The 16,080-nt window shown below is 34.3% G+C and overlaps 4 protein-coding genes across 9 annotated transcripts in view; 3 read left to right on the top strand and 1 right to left on the bottom strand.

Moving 5' to 3' along the window:
* The first annotated feature begins 1,370 nt into the window (after positions 1-1,370).
* Positions 1,371-3,366, top strand: LOC111388555. The gene is made up of 4 exons (XM_023013307.1): positions 1,371-1,744; positions 2,037-2,247; positions 2,734-2,903; positions 2,993-3,366. The coding sequence occupies exons 1-4, from the start codon at positions 1,484-1,486 to the stop codon at positions 3,017-3,019; spliced, it is 669 nt and encodes a 222-aa protein (XP_022869075.1). The 5' UTR covers positions 1,371-1,483; the 3' UTR covers positions 3,020-3,366.
* Positions 3,367-3,604: 238 nt separating this feature from the next.
* LOC111388531 (auxin-binding protein T92-like) lies at positions 3,605-8,820 on the top strand (the record flags this gene model as incomplete). Its single annotated transcript, XM_023013265.1, has 6 exons — positions 3,605-3,616; positions 5,693-5,798; positions 5,962-6,029; positions 6,891-6,945; positions 8,121-8,234; positions 8,696-8,820. Coding segments are annotated over exons 1-6 (480 nt in total), but the record flags the coding sequence as incomplete, so codon positions are not given.
* A 562-nt stretch (positions 8,821-9,382) lies between these two features.
* On the top strand, positions 9,383-12,454 carry LOC111388552 (auxin-binding protein T85-like). 4 transcript variants are annotated; one of them, XR_002701598.1, is made up of 6 exons: positions 9,383-9,667; positions 9,824-9,930; positions 10,045-10,248; positions 10,377-10,807; positions 11,948-12,015; positions 12,144-12,454. XR_002701598.1 is itself a non-coding variant. In XM_023013304.1 (5 exons), the coding sequence occupies exons 1-5, from the start codon at positions 9,526-9,528 to the stop codon at positions 12,172-12,174; spliced, it is 552 nt and encodes a 183-aa protein (XP_022869072.1). In that variant the 5' UTR covers positions 9,385-9,525; the 3' UTR covers positions 12,175-12,454. The 4 variants fall into 4 exon arrangements, 2 of the variants coding, with proteins under 2 accessions (XP_022869072.1, XP_022869071.1); XR_002701597.1 differs by having other exon boundaries at positions 12,106-12,159; XM_023013304.1 differs by lacking the exon at positions 10,377-10,807 and having other exon boundaries at positions 9,385-9,667.
* A 1,429-nt stretch (positions 12,455-13,883) lies between these two features.
* The window catches only part of LOC111388545 (exosome complex component RRP4 homolog), a 4,806-nt gene continuing 2,609 nt past the window's right edge, over positions 13,884-16,080 (bottom strand). For all 3 annotated transcript variants that reach the window (XM_023013286.1, XM_023013288.1, XM_023013289.1), the window contains 4 exons: positions 15,926-16,015; positions 15,108-15,173; positions 14,786-14,854; positions 13,884-14,573 (listed from right to left, as the gene is read on the bottom strand). In XM_023013286.1, the coding sequence (XP_022869054.1) occupies positions 14,118-14,573; positions 14,786-14,854; positions 15,108-15,173; positions 15,926-16,015 (681 nt within the window). In that variant the 3' untranslated portion in view covers positions 13,884-14,117. The remainder of the gene's footprint in view (positions 14,574-14,785; positions 14,855-15,107; positions 15,174-15,925; positions 16,016-16,080) is intronic.

The raw sequence follows: 16,080 nt of genomic DNA, 5'->3' as shown, positions 1-16,080 counted from the left end.
TGTCTTTATGCAGAAACCTATCAAACACTCTTTTGGCAGCAACAAAGATCACGACATTTCTTGTACATTGTGATCAAAACTGACAAAACGTACACATCATCAATCATCATTGAATTTTGACTTTAACATCTGCGCATGAATTTTTTTTACCATGAGCAAGACTCACAAGACCAACTTAGTATGTTGATAATATTTAAAAGAGAAGTTTTCAAATCTATCAACAGAATCACAAAAAATATTTAATAAATCAGAATAAACAATACATTAAGAACAAACATACAAAATTAAAAACATTTCAATGTCTTTTGAGTTACTATAATTAAAATTTCACATACCAAAATCACTTCTTGAATATGAATCATTTCCTTTGCCTTCAACACTTCCGCTTGGACTCTTTCTGAGCTGAATGTTATTACAGATTGAGATATGAATTGTAGTGTATTGAAGATTTTTTGGTTTTGATTCACCAAATTCTTGGATCATCAATGTAATGGTGATTTCTAATATTGGGGATAATTGTGGCGTGAATTAGGGGCGGGCTAAGAGGAGTGTTTGGAGGCTTGATTTCAGCTTTTATTATATTAACTAAGGGATTTATAATATTTTACATTTTTATTTATACTACATGTATTGCAGTATATTTGGCGAAAAAAGTTTGATAATATAAAAAAATAATTTTTTATAAATTTTATGTACCCGATGACATTTCCACTTTATTTTTTTTAGCTTAATTCCCTTTTCAAACCTGGAGAAACCCACTAGTCCAATAACTCATTAGCCCAATCGACACCCCATGACCCATTTATTGATTTACAACCCATTCCCCTCAATTGAATCAATTGCTTCGATTCATATTTCATTCAACCGTCCGTACTTCGCTGCCTCTCCTCTCCGCCTATTAGCCCGCCGTGTCCTTCTCCGATTGGCGCCTCAACCTCCTCCTCAATCCTTTCGTAACCTTTGTTGTCCAACCTCCGTTGCAGGCAAGTGGCAACGCATTGCTCTGAGGCACTTTGTAGCATATATATTCGCATAGGTGGCTATCAACTTGGAGAAATTGAGTCAATGCTCTTTAAGATCCTATAAAAAATAATAAATAATTGATCTTTTACACAAACGGCATTGAAACAAGAATGATTATATAGTATCATTACCCGTAATTGTATATAAAGGTTTTGCCAGCACACCAATGAATTACAACTTCTATTGTAACAAATAAGCTATATTTTTAATCTATGTTTGTTATGCAGTATTCAAAGTGTAAATTATAATGCACAAAAAATTTAGAACTTACTAACCTAATTGAGATTTTGCTGAAAGTTCAGTGACTGAAGATGAAATTTACTTTTTACTAATCACTTTAAGGGAAGCGACGAGGGTGAACATACGGCGTCGTACTTGGGAAGAACTTCCTCCTTCAACTGCCATCTAGCCAGACGTGCGTTATCTCCTTTTCGGTTTCACACAGTAACAAGAAACGAAAATGAACACTCTGAGCTCAACGTGTCTCTGTAATGCTCGCATATTGAAATTTCCATCAATCTCTTCATTTCCCAGAAACCCTGCGACGAAGAATATTTTACCGCGCAATTGTTTCAGAATTCGCGCGAGTTCAAATGAGGTAGATACGAAGACTGAAGAGGATATCGAAAATGACGTACAAGAGCAAGGAACTGCAGTAGCTAGTAAGATTTCAGTTGGAGCTACTTCAACCGGTCCTGCATTCGATAAAGATCTTAAAAAGGTTGAGTTAATTTCTTCACGCTTTTCAGTTTTTCAATAGGGTTTGTTTGATTTTTATTGGAATTTTAATTTGGGCGTGAATGGAATTGTTAATGAATTGATAGTAGTCATTTTTCTGATTATATTCTTGGTTCTGTTTAATTAGTTTTCATTTAGAAACTTGGAGAGTTGTTCTATCCAGGTAGAAGTTTTCATATGCTGTTCTCGATGATGTTGAATAAAGTTCCTTATAAAGGCTAGGATCAGCATAAATTTGTGTACTGGACGGATTCCTGAATTCCATCTTTTGACAGGTGGTTCAAAAAACTGCTGCTACTTTTGCTCCAAGAGCGTCGACTGCATCGAAAAATCCCGCCATACCTGGAACGGTTTTGTACTCTGTGTTTGAGGTTCAAGGGTATGTCTCTATGTTTTTGGGTGGAGTTCTGTCTTTCAATCTCATATTCCCATCAAATGAACCAGACATATGGAGACTAATGGGCATGTGGTCCATTTGGATGTTCAGTAAGCATTTCTTCATTTTACAACTCAAAGCTTCATAGCCTACATTCTAACGTTTCTGCAAAAGACTTATGGATGATTGGATGTTCTTTGATTATTTCAATGTTCCATATCAATTCTTAGATACATAAGGTCATATAACTTGAATTTCTTTAGAGTTCATAGATATCGGTTCTTATATAACCATAAGGATAATAGTTACAATAGATACATGTTACTAAACTTTATCTCATCTTTTTTTTCCTTATTGCTTATCTAATCAGAATTTATCATTTCCAAGGAAGTTGAGTATCTCTTAAACATTAGTTCTGAACCATATTTCACAAAGCATCTGAAATAACACTGGACATCTAGTTGGTGATTGTCCTTCATGGCAGATTCCTCTTAAAAGTATATAACTATTTCAATGTCTTCTAGTCCCTAGATTTGTTTTATTGTTTATACAGAACTATATGTGTATATTGATGAGGCTGATCCTTGCTGTTGCAGCTATTCCTTCCCTTCGTGCACGAGACTGCTCAAAGAATGAGAAAGAAGCTCTCAATTATCTCTTTCTCCTTATTCCATTGCTTAATGTCATAATTCCATTTTTCTGGAAATCATTTGCTGTTGTTTGGTCAGCAGATACTGTAGCCTTTTTCGGAATGTATGCTTGGAAGGTATGCATTTCATCACCACTTCACGTTGGGACCTGATTAAGTCTTCATCTAAACCAATAATTCCTCCTCCTTTTTCCCCTTTGGTACAGCTTGGATGGCTACCACAGAGCAAATAGTATATTATTGAGCATGAGGAGTTGGTTTCTTCCCTCTCGATCCATATGCAGACATACATCTCAAATATCATAGCTTATGGTTGATATAAAGTCATACTTTTAGCTTGTGTTGTAATCAAGCGACTTCTCTGGGATGGGTTGGTTAGAATTTTAGGCAAAGATAAATTAATTTCCCAAATGACAGAGTACGTGGGCGCCGTTTTCAATATATTATATACCCCTTGGTTGGTGGTTGTGATTGTTGCATTGTTGTAAAAATTTGCCTAATCCTTTTCTGCTGTCAATAAAAATTAATAAGTTGTGCTGAAATCCAAGTTGAAATGAAACTGATCTGTTTGTGTTTTGAAGTTCAAAATTCATAATTTGTTTTGGCCCAAATCTGACCATGCTCAAAAAGATAAAGATCAACGGGAGTCTAGTTCTGAATTAGAGATACAGAGGAAGATTTATTACAAATTCCTTAAAGCAAATGGCTGAGTTCTGATTCCAGAAATGTAGAGATGGTAACCGTCGAACATGCACTGTGATGCTATAGGGAATCAGTGCAAAGATGAGAAGATAAATCCCTTGTATGAAATGTGATTGATGAAGTCACTGGTAAGCCCCGGTAACTTTTGGTATTAAACGTTATTATTTTACATTTAATCAAATTTTCTCCAGCAACTGGGTCTATGCTATACTAACGACCTTCTCTATTCCTCTTTTTTCTGCTTAAAAAATCTCTGTTAGTCACAGGATTACATGATGTATTTGCTAGGTTTCATGAAGTTTCTGCCATTATATACTTACTTGATCCAGGATCAGGATTTACATAAATATTCTTGATTACAACAAGTGGAATAGAACTCAGTTGTGAAAAATGGTATTAGTCATTTGATCCTAATATCCCTACTACCTTTAGTCGACAAGCCAGATGCTTCTACGGTCTCCATTTCTTCTCAATATTCTTTGTTCGCTCATTAAGAAATACGACTCTGTTGAATTGTGATTCTTAGTCGTATAACATTGATATTGTAATGAATAACGGTCACGGGTTAATAATTGTTCAACTGGAATTTTGATGCGAAGGTGGAAGTACCAAGGGTCAAGTAATATCGGATTATATAAAGTAATGTATTAAATTAGAAAATAAATTAAATTTGAAAAATATGACTATATATTAGAACCCTTGTATCAAAATTTATGTTCGCCATTTTCTAGTGGATGCTAGTATTCGATATCCAATGTGGTCACCTCAGTAAATGCTACATGGAATAACTGTTATTTAATCGAGTAGATAACTTGAATATTCATAAAATTCTCCAAAAAGTCATTTTCACTTGAAAAAATATCATTTTCACTTGAAAAAATATCTGCCAAATAAACTTTTAGTTTCTTAATACTTTGGTAAAAGTATCATTATTTATACAAAACTATAAATATAAAAAAATTGAACTAAACTAAAATGCTATTAAAAGAAATTATTTGTTCTATATAAATAGTCATTGAACATCTTTGTTACCAAAGTTGGTAAATAATTGTGTCAACAAACTTCGGTATAACAGCGATCGAAGGTGTGTGTGTTTTTTTTTAATAAAATTTAGTTAGTATTATGTAATTTAAATGTTGTCTTAAAAAAAAAAAAAAAAATCTTTTCAAAAGTCAATTGTACTATTCTTTATATTCTATGACCTCGTTTGATACTCATCTTTCTAAGAATGAGAATGAAAAATATAATCGTTACGTGACCAACATAAGAGATAGAAAGTCAAATATGGTGGTTTGATGTGATGGATAACAATCATATTTTTCATTTTTATGGCCAAAGAAGGGGAATCAAATGGGGGCATAAATGTATATCCAACAATTTTTTGCAGAGTACTTACCTGTAGTGATATCCTAATTTGGCTACCTCCCCCACTTATTAAGGCATAATACAAGAAATTATTGCCAAGAGGGATCCAAGAACTCTTTGTCCCATCACCTACTAAAGGATTTGTTACCCGATTACTACACTTCTCAGGGCCGTTTGTGTAAGAGCTACCTCGCCGAGGCGATCCAACCGCTAGAAGTTCAAGTTCAATCCATTAGGTTTTTCGATTTGTTCAAAAAAGAAACGAGGGATGTTTGTCCAAAATAACTGTTAACTTTTAGAAGGAATAATTAGGGATAGCAATTTGAACCGTCAAAATCGAAAACCATAGTTAACCGAACTGAATGGGGCGAAAAAATCAAACCGATGGTGCAATGGGGCGGATATGGTTTTGATTTTAATGAACCGGTTCGTGGTGGTGCGGGTATGGTATTTACGCCGTCGAACCGAAACCGAACCGATTACCCGCTAAAAACACACACACACACACAATTGAATTAATTATTGGGCTTTACACTACTTTTCTATTCAGACCAAAACAAAATCCCCCTCATTAACCTGACTCAGCCGGTCAGCCAACTTACCATTAGCCCATAATAATAGCATTAGTATAAAAGTATATAAATGCAAACTCTACTCTCCACAAACCACAAACTCATGCACAGCTTCACTGCCTCCACGATCCAAGTCGTCGTCACCTCCGAAAATTTGTTACATTTGTTAGCCATTCTATTACTGTTGATCATATAAAAACAGAGTTCGATATTTTTCTAGACGTGTCAATATTGCCAAGGATGGATGGTTTTGATTTATTGATATAGTGGGAAGCAAATTCAATAAAATATCCGACTTTACAGAATGTTGCAAGAGATTTGTTAGCCATTCCAATATCTACTGTGACATCCGAGTCAACATTTAGTTCAACTGGTAGATTTGTGAGTCCATATAGAAATAGGCTTCACGCAAAGACTTTAGAAGCTTTCATGTGTGCATGGGATTAACTTTGAACTGATATTCATGTAGGATTTATTGTTTTATATTTGTTATTTATACACTTCCTTTTATTATTAATTTTTTTTATTGTGTGTAGAAAATTCTACTCCTTCATCATACTCTAGAGCTTGTATAATATTTAGCAAGAAGGAAGCTGACGAAGAGGTATATTTTTTTTTTATTTAAATCTTAGTTAAAACCATTCTGGAATAGGTAGTATCGTTGTATTTTCTACTTACAATTTTTATTTACTATATAGGAATCAACTATAAATGTTGATCTATGTTAGTAAGACTTATAGGGAATAATGAATCAAGTAACTTTGATGCACAACAATTAAGAATGAAGGAAAAAGTTAGTATTGTTATATTTATAATATTGTTTGTTAAATTTGTATTTTGCAACGGAAAATTGGGATAATGTTTGCATTTTCGTTTGGAATATTGTTTGAAAATGTTTGCATTTTCGTTTGGAATATTGTGTTTTTGTTTTCACTGACTTTTTTCATAAATTGTTTTATATCAATTTGACGAATGAACGTATAAAAAATAATTTATTTTCGTGGTTATTAAATGAGCCAAACCGTGCCGAACAGAACCAATTTACGTGGTTATGGTGCGGTTATGGTATGATCAAAAAATTGGTGGTGCGGTTATGATTTTAGCCGAACCGACTCATAATTGAACCGTTGCCAACCCTAGGAATAATAGTAATACAAGAAATATATAAATTTAAAATTTTTGAGAATAATATGTATTCGATTGAATCGAAAAGGTAGATTATTAATAATTTTTAGTTCATGTTTGATGGAGATCAAAATCAAATTTTTAATATATTTTAAAAAGTTTATGAAATGTGTAGTTGAAAAATTATAGTTCCCGTAAAATATGTAATTAAAATTAGGATTTGGTCATTTGTACCTGGAGTGTTACAATGCGTGGGACCCAACCCCCATGTGAGGGTTACGCTCCGCATACATATAGCAAAATCCTTAAAATTAATTGTTAACTTTAATTTATATTAACTTTCTTGATTTCTGTTTTACCTTCTGCAACTGGTGAAGCTTCCTACAGTTCGAAAGGCAAGTTCTTTTAACAAATGCCTTGAACCACAATTGTTATTGTGCTTTTTCTTTCATTCATTTATTCGAACACTTGCATTTCGTTAAGTTCATTATGTAACTGGGTGTAAAAATATTGTTCAAAGATCAATATCTTTTAGTGGGCCCTAAATGGGATAAACGGTGACCAATAATTTTGGGCATTTGGTTTTTTCCCATGCAATCGTAGAGTCATGAAAACTAGCCTGTTTCTCAACTTGATTTTTGGTGCCTTTTGGATAAAAAGTTCCATCTTTTCAGTATGTGGTGATGGAAAACTATAAATAGGTGATAGTTTTCCATATCAAATACAATTATACATAATATCATTTCATAAAATCAAAGAGAGATTATCAAATTTTAATATATATTCATTTCCAAAGTTTTCATTTGTTCAGTAGGAAGAAACACTTTTGCTTTGGTGTTCTTCATTAGGCTTGATCAATCCTTTGATTTCGAACTATTAGCCATTTGAATCCTTAAAAGTAATTGGAGAAGAGACAAATATCGATTGAGAACAATATTAAGAGCATTTTCAAAAGACTCTTTAAACAGAATACTTTTTATTTTAGATAGTCAATACTTAAAAATGAGCTTCAAAAGACTCTATTTTAACTTTTTGAAATAGAGTGTGTATTTGACTCTCTTAATTTAAAGAGTCAAATTTACTCTCTATTCTTAACGTACAATGTTTACATTTAATACATTACAAATCCCAATACTCTATAACTTAAAATTTTTAAATTACATTTGAAATTGATTGGTCATTATTATATAAAAAATTATACTTAAATAAAATATGTGGAGAAATTCTTAAATATTCATTGGAAAAAACAAAATAAAGAATCAAGGTAGAGAGCCTGTTGGAGTGTTTAAAAAAAAAAAAAAACTACTCTCTAAATTTAAAGATGCTCTCTATCATGCATAAGATGCTCTTTATAAAGAGTTTTTTTGGAGATACTCTAACTATGTGTTCAAGTATTGCCAATTACTTTACTTCTTTGCTGTTTCCATCTTCCTCCTTTTTTCTCCATTGTCGTCATTATATCCAACTCTGGGATGATTAGAAAGTGATTTTTGTTGGTGTGATGAAAGTAATTCAGTAATTGAGATGAATAGAAACTGAATTTGTTGCTCATTTATTTTATTAAATGCAGGAGTTCCGATTGTGAGAAATACAAGTGAACTTGCTCAGGATAATTATGGGAGACTTGGATTGTCACACATTACAATTGTTGGTTCCCTTTGGATCGAGCTATATAGCCCACGTGGGTGACCGTATAGTTGACATAATACACACACATGAGAGGTCGGGATTAGAAAGTGATTTTTGTTGGTGTGATGAAAGTTAATTCAGTAATTGAGATGAATAGAAACTGAATTTGTTGCTCATTTATTTTATTAAATGCATGAGTTCCGATTATGAGAAATACAAGTGAACTTGCTCATGATAATTATGGGACAGCTGAATTGTCACACATTACAATTGCTTGTTTCCTTTGGACCGAGCTATATAGCCCGCGTGGATGACCGCATAGTTGACATAATACACACACATGAGAGGTCGGGATTATTTTATTTATGGGGGATCCACATTGGCCATATAAGGATGCGGTCACCCGGAGTGTCAATGGCGCGGGTTGTTTGGCTTTTTCCGTTCCCTTTTACCTGGGTTTAAAGAGGAAAAAATTCAATCCTTAAGCATTGAATATTGTTACTTCCCTATTGTAACAGGTTGAAGTGTGGCTGAAAACATTTTCTCCGGGAGCTCATACGCCAATCCGCGGGCACTCGTGTGAGGAATTCTTTCTGGTACTTAAGGGAAGTGGCACTCCGTATCTTGCTTCTAATACACATAAAAAAAAAAAAAAAAAAAAACCCTAAAAGAGTTATAACATTTAATTATAATCTTGTATTTAGTTTAGTTAATTTAGGTCTTGCATTTATAAGTAGATTATTGTATCACAATTTAGTTAGAGAAAAGTCACTAATTTTTATAGTTTTGGTTAAGACGGAGTTAATTCGAATTTAAACTAGTATAATATGATACTTGGACTCAAAATCCATTTCACTATTTGTTAACAAAACGTACACTTGCGGTATTTTTGATTGAATATATTAAATTTGAAAAATTAGGATGAGGTGTTAACGATTAATTGGAGGGACAATTGCGTGGACAGAATGTTGGAAATGGTAGATCTTCTACATTAAGGACAGTAATGCAATAAAGGCAAAAGGTTGGAGACCCAAATAGTCAGTTTCAAAGGTTGAGGACCTAATTCTCTTCCGTGCATAGGTGAGGGGCCTTTAAAAATTGCCCAGCATACAAGCAAATGACAATTTTGCACACTCGGGAACCACATTTGACTGATTTGTTTTACTTTTATTCTTTCAAAATTTAAAAACAAAAACAAATAATAAAAATAATACAAGAACAATTGTTCTACGTGAATTTTGCCAAATTTACACTTGGCGGAATTTCATTAGCGACGAAAAACAATTTTAATTCGTCAAATCACGTGCTGGCAGAATCCGTAAATACTTAGGGTGGAAAGGAGATGGATGCCTGACTGCTGTGAGAATAATCAATCCATCCAGTTGCAGAGGCTGAGCAAATTGTGGCAAATAAACATGGGCTTCTTTCACTACTTGGTTTTCTTGATTGCACTTTTGTTTTTCGCCACTGTTGAAGTTAATTCCCATGGTAAGTCATCGACCTTTATACGTATTGAATCGCTCGATTTTAGATATCGAGTTTTGGGCTTCCTAAAAGGTCAACCGTATGCTTTTACCTTTAACAATTTACATAATTAAGAACATTAGTTTGTTGTTAATCTGTGAATTTGAGATTGAAATGCAGGGGTTCCAATAGTTAGGAATATAAATGAACTTGCTCAGGATAGTTATGGAATTCCTGGTTTGTCACACATTACTGTTGCTGGTTCAGTTTTACACGGTTTTAAAGAGGTAAACAAATTCCAACCCTTAAGCCATGAACAAGGATCTCAAATTTTATTTATTTATTATTTGTTCTTGAACTATCAGTAATTGTAGTTACTTTCCTAATTCCTATTGTGACAGGTTGAAGTGTGGCTAGAGACATTTGCTCCCGGAGCTGCCACGCCGATCCACAGGCACTCATGCGAGGAAGTCTTTGTGGTGCTTAAGGGAACTGGCACTCTATATCTTGCCTCGAATTCAGATCCAAAACACCCCGGGAGCCCGCAGGAGTTTCCAATCTTATCCAACAGTACCTTTCATATTCCTGTCAATGATGTTCATCAGGTAGTGTTTCATTTTAGCTCTGATACATAAAGGGAAAATCGATGAGCTTTTGCTTATGGGTTAATCTGATGCATAAAGCGAAAAAGAGCGGAAAATGAATGGTTATTTACCTGTTCTATTGGAATTAGGCGCTGCAAGCTGATAAAGAAGGAATGACACAAAGGAAAGTAGTTCGAAAGGATAACAAATGAATCAAGAAACATTTATAAATACAACAGGAACATTTCAAAAGGCATTGATTACCTTGAAGGATGGCATTGGAAATTACAAGTCACTAGGTAGTTCAGTGGAAGGAATATCTGTTGCATCATAAATATATACCATCTAAATTAAAGAAACTTCTGAGTAGCGAACAAGGGCGGTAACATGAGAGATTTTCAGATAAAGAATATAACAGTTTTCCCTGGAACGGACATGGTCTGGTTCTTGCAAGATTCCAACCAGACAGGCAATGATTCGGCTTTGCACATAGAGAACTGGCCAGTTTATAGTGAAAGAGCAAAGCCGACCACAGTTCATCATTTTCTGGACTTGAGGCTTAAAAATTGGACTACATTAGGTATGTTAGGATATTGTTTATTAAATTTTTAATTCATTCAAACTAATAAGAAAATAAAATTTGAAATTGGTCCAGTTATCCATTTCATTGCTATAAATACATAATACTCTTTCATATGCATATCTTCCATTCATGTGCCATATCTGATTTATCCATGAGTTTCGCAGCACCAGATTCATAGGCTGGATGCTTAAAGAAAAAGTCTGATCTATAATATAATTATACTAGACATTACAGTTAAAAGTACATAACATCACATGAAAACGGTTCATAGCTTGTTGCATCAGAGTAGTATAATGGTTACATAATATGTTTAGTGGATTTGATACTCAACGTGGTTTTTACTTTTTCTGAGAATTAATAAAATGATTTCATAGATTCTTCATCCCTTTGAAAAGAGACCAACAATTAGTTATTCTACGTCGTCTTTTTGGTTTTTTGTATTTTATGCTTGATCTTAAGTATTCATTTTCCCCTGAATAAAACATGCTTGGTTTTTCCCTTTGTGTTTGTCCTTTGGGAAGTGCTACATGTACATAATTGTCTACATAATGGTGTCCATAATTACACGTGGCATTGGATCCCACCTTTAATTCAAATCTCACACTTGCACATCAACAACCGGATGATTGTTACATCACATTATTGACATCATTATGTACAATAATTATGTACAAATAGAATTTTCCTTGTCCTTTTGTATCTACTGCACTATCACAGTCCCCTCCTCTTTGACTAAATGTCCCAAAATCTCCACATGTTGTGTTTCTCACGGTAGAATAGAGAAAGTGAGAACCTCTTTTATGTTCAGTTTGTCTAATAATTAAAGCATTTCCAAAGATGACCTTTGCAATCTTGGAGATTTTTTTCTAAAAGCCATTTTGCATTTTAGATAATCTTCTTCTTACGTAGGGATAAAGTCTGCAAACATTTTTGATTGATAAGACATCGAAGAGCTGATTATGAGATATCCATGCAGCTCGACTGATTTATTGACTTGAACACTTTTCTGCTTGCTTCTTTCTATTTGTTAAAAATATGTATAGATGTTCAATGATAAAGATAAATGCTATAGAATACTAATAGAGTTTGTTTATTGTCTAGAATTTCATTCGGGATTTGTTGTTGTTCCCATCACAGGTCTGGAATACTAATGAAAGTGAGGATCTACAGGTGTTAGTGATCATATCTCGACCTCCAATCAAAGCGTAAGTTATTTATTCCCAGATTGCTATCAATGCATTTTACTTGGGTTTTTAGGGTATTTGGCGTCAAGGGTACTTGCTCATTGGTTTCAGGTTCATATATGATGATTGGCTCATGCCACATACTGCAGCCAAATTGAAGTTCCCTATTTTTTGGGATGAATACCAGACACAACCAGTGAAAGATGAGCTTTAAAGGTTAGAAGGTTGATTTACCATCATGCCTGAATAATGCCATACCCACGTGAAAGATTGCGACTGTAACAAAATCTATGTTTTGGAATTCTTTGCATCTTTTCTCGAGAACTAGTTGTGGTAAATGTGCCTTGTATGTTATTTTTCAAGAGTTTTTAAAGTATTGTAGGAACGTTATTTTGAGATGTTATGTTAAGACTGATTGATGATTATATTGCTTATACAAGATATATTGTCACGAGAAAAACTGTGATTTGACTAAAACTTACGTTATTTAAATCCAAATTCTCCTGTAACCAGGTTGTTCATGAGACAATAGATGTTGAATTTATATTCTAAAATTAGTCATCATGTGTCCATGTGTTCATTAATCATTATTGAAATGAAAGCTTAGAATTTGAAGGTAGTAGAACATGAAAAATTACTAAGGTCCGGAGAAAGCTACAATCAAGAGGATTTCCCTAATCCTTTCTTTCAAAAAGGAAGAGCGGGAAATTCTATTTCGTTTCCACATGGACTAGGAAATTGAATCTACTGTTTCAATATTTACCATGTTGAATCCTTTGTATAGATGTTGTGGCGGGCGAAGGCTAAGATGGAATAGACCCGCTAATATGCCTAATGTCCCTGTTCCATGAACAAAAGGATCAAAACCTTCCACGCCCGACATCAGATTTACAAGTATTTTTCCCGTTAGTCCATAAGGATCGGGGACAAATGCCTACGAAAAGATCACTCGAATTTAAGAAAATGTCACTTGGATTTATCCATGGTTTTTGGTGTTTTTTAAAGTCACTTGTTTTGTTTTCCAATGACTGACTGAAACATATCAATGTAAGTTACTGTGTGATAGTAGTTGTCAATATTTCAACTTATGTTCATTAGTCAAAAGGCTCGATGTTAGCTAAAAGAAAGAAAAGAAGTACAATATGATTACAAGCAAATTCTTATAATTTTCTTTCAAATTTCCAATAATTTCTGATTGAAGCATATGGAAGAATACGATATTTGATCTAAACTGCACCTGCCTCTCTTTGAGAAAAAAAATCAATAAAAAAAAAATACAAAATCAAGAATTTATAATCCCATCAACATCCATCAAAACAATTATTATTCATCAAATATAATCACAAAACTGAATAGACTTCCCAAAGTAAACAAAGAAATTAAAAATAAAACACGAATTCTACCTATACCAGAAGCTTAGCGAGAATTTGGGGCAAAATAAAACGCCCGAGCAAGAGATGAAGGAGCTTACACCAGGGATACCTGATGTAAGTTGGGATAGCTGGATATCAAAAAATAATAATAATAAATAAATAAATAATGTTGGAAGCTTTTGGATTCACTGACGCCCAGTTACCAGCCGAATGGAGCGATATCTCAATTTTGCAGAAATCGTCAGTCATAAAATGACATAAGATTATTTTGAGAAATTGAGGAAATGTTTTTGGTTATGTTATGATTCATCCGGGAAGGAAATGTCATAGCCAAATAATTGTGCAATGATGCATTTTAAGTTCAAACTATGCAAGCAGCTGAACATTCTAAGTTCTAACCTACTATAAACCAGGCCCACAGCTTGAAACTGGGCACCAGTATTTTACCATATCACATTGCCACCGGACTTCTTGAAAAAGATACAGAAACAGGGGGAAAAAAATGAAGATAACGAATTTATGTAACCAATTTGAAATATATTTGCCAAATAAAGTACACACGATGAATCTTCAAGTGATATTTTTTGCCACATGGAATTACCAACCACACCAACTCTCATTCTATGTCACAACGTGTAATAACCAAACAGGCAGAAGACTTCCTATTGATGCATTTTTACGCAGCAGATGGAGAGAAGTACATTGTAAGAGTGTATAAAACCTTGTAAAGTAAATAAAATCACAGAATGATCATCTCCTTTTTCCCAATGAGCTTCGACGTTCAACTTCTTTCTCAGCAACTAGTACATAAAACTCTGGCCCCAGCATCTCGTGTATATCCAGATTCAAAGACGTGCTCAGATTTATGATTGCCATTATTACTTCCACAGTAATCATGAAGCCTAAAGTAGAGAGTACTCGGATGGCATTTGCAGTCCTGCATATGTTTTGCCTAGTTTCAAGTTGAGTACGAGTCTCCACTTCATCAGTGCTCATTGGATTTTCTGAATCAGCATTTTGTTGATCAGATTTGTTTGATTGATCCTCTATCAACATGGGATCTTTCACTTCAATGTGTTCACCAACCCAAATATAACCATTGCAACCAAGAATCAAGTCAATTCCATATTGTTCCAAATGGTGGAAATGCTGCTTGCGCTTCTTCACCAGATAGGGGGGAATTGTAAGTAATTGACCTCTTTCAAGCTGTAAAGTGAGAAAAAAAATGATGTTGATTAGTCTCAAATTGCTCATGATAGGTTAATCTCTTTGTCGAACATATAAATAAATTCATGTATAAATTTCTTGACATGCATAAGCTCTTACACCGAACACAAGGGCTCCTTCTCTTGCTTCTAAAGGTAATAGATCCTGTACAGTTTGAGAGAGATGTCCAAAATGAAATGCCATATACGCACCTTTCCATACTTCTGGCTTCTTGCTTGCAGGTGTAGACAACCATCATGCTGGAAACCACGTACTTCAGCCTGCATCAATACATTCATTATTAGCAACTTTCTTTCCTTTGCCCCCCTTGGATCAAGGAAGTCAAGTATACTCCACTAGGAACTTTAAATAATGGTAGATGCAGGGTATGATTGAGAAAGGGCTGAGTCAGTACGCCTGATGCAATTTGCAGGCATTAAGAGCATAAGAAACTATAACAACCTTCTATTGACCAACCAAAAGGATGGACTGCAAACAGAATGGTCAACAAATGAGAAGAGACGAGTAGCTTACACAAATGACATCGTTTTCTTCAAATATACTGCGCATATTAAGCTCATCAACTCCAGTTCGTCGCCTCTGAAAACCAAAAGCACGAGATTAATTAGAGCAGAAACCATTTTAGAATACATATTACTTTATCCAACCTCAATATATAAACCCATGATAATGAATTTCAAGAATGAGATATGGAATCAAGCATCCCCATTTGTATTAAATAAGAATGCTTTCAGTCGCCCAGCAACAGTAACAGCAACTTTAGTTCAAAGCGCAACCATTAGAATAGTGGAGCATACACAGAAGATTCACACAGTAGGTAGATCTGCAATTCCCATCTTAACCACATCTAACAAATAATTCAACTGTAACCCCAGGATTAGGTCTTAAACTGAAATTTCACTAATCCAGGTGCTAGCCTTGCTCTATATTCCCAGGATCATCCATATAAATCCAATACCAACATGCATTGTATCATCCAAACAATGATTAACATCTTATAAACCTCTAGGCAATAGTTAAGAGAACCTAAAAATAACAAGAGAGAAGCCGTTGAGCAAACTAAATGAACTTAAATGTGCGAAGCATATATCACATACGGAAATCATATAGCCATATTCTAGCTCCACGAAAAAAATTTGGAAGTAAAATTGGCTAAACAAGAGGGGTAAGCTCATCTACTTTCAATTTCTAACTTGGAAACGCACACATGGATGCTAAGTTAGGAAGTAACTAACTTTCACAGAAATCCATATAGTCTACTAACTATGGTCTTTGATACTTCTTCACAGGCTGTCCACTACAGTTAAAATCGCAAGGTTTACGAAAGCTACCTGAATACCATCCGGTAAGTTCATGGAAGAAAGCATCAAAACTGCATCCTGGCTGTAGTTGATCTCCAATCTCCAGCGCTTTGGAGCAACCTGGACATAAAGAGAGAAACTCAAGTTTTAAAGTTTGCAAATAACACAGCACTATAAATCTTTGC

Source organism: Olea europaea, unplaced genomic scaffold, assembly GCF_002742605.1.
Source record: "Olea europaea var. sylvestris unplaced genomic scaffold, O_europaea_v1 scaffold505, whole genome shotgun sequence".
NCBI lineage: Eukaryota > Viridiplantae > Streptophyta > Magnoliopsida > Lamiales > Oleaceae > Olea > Olea europaea.
Note: the sequence above shows the minus strand (reverse complement) of the source record. Positions and strands in the feature narration are given on the sequence as shown.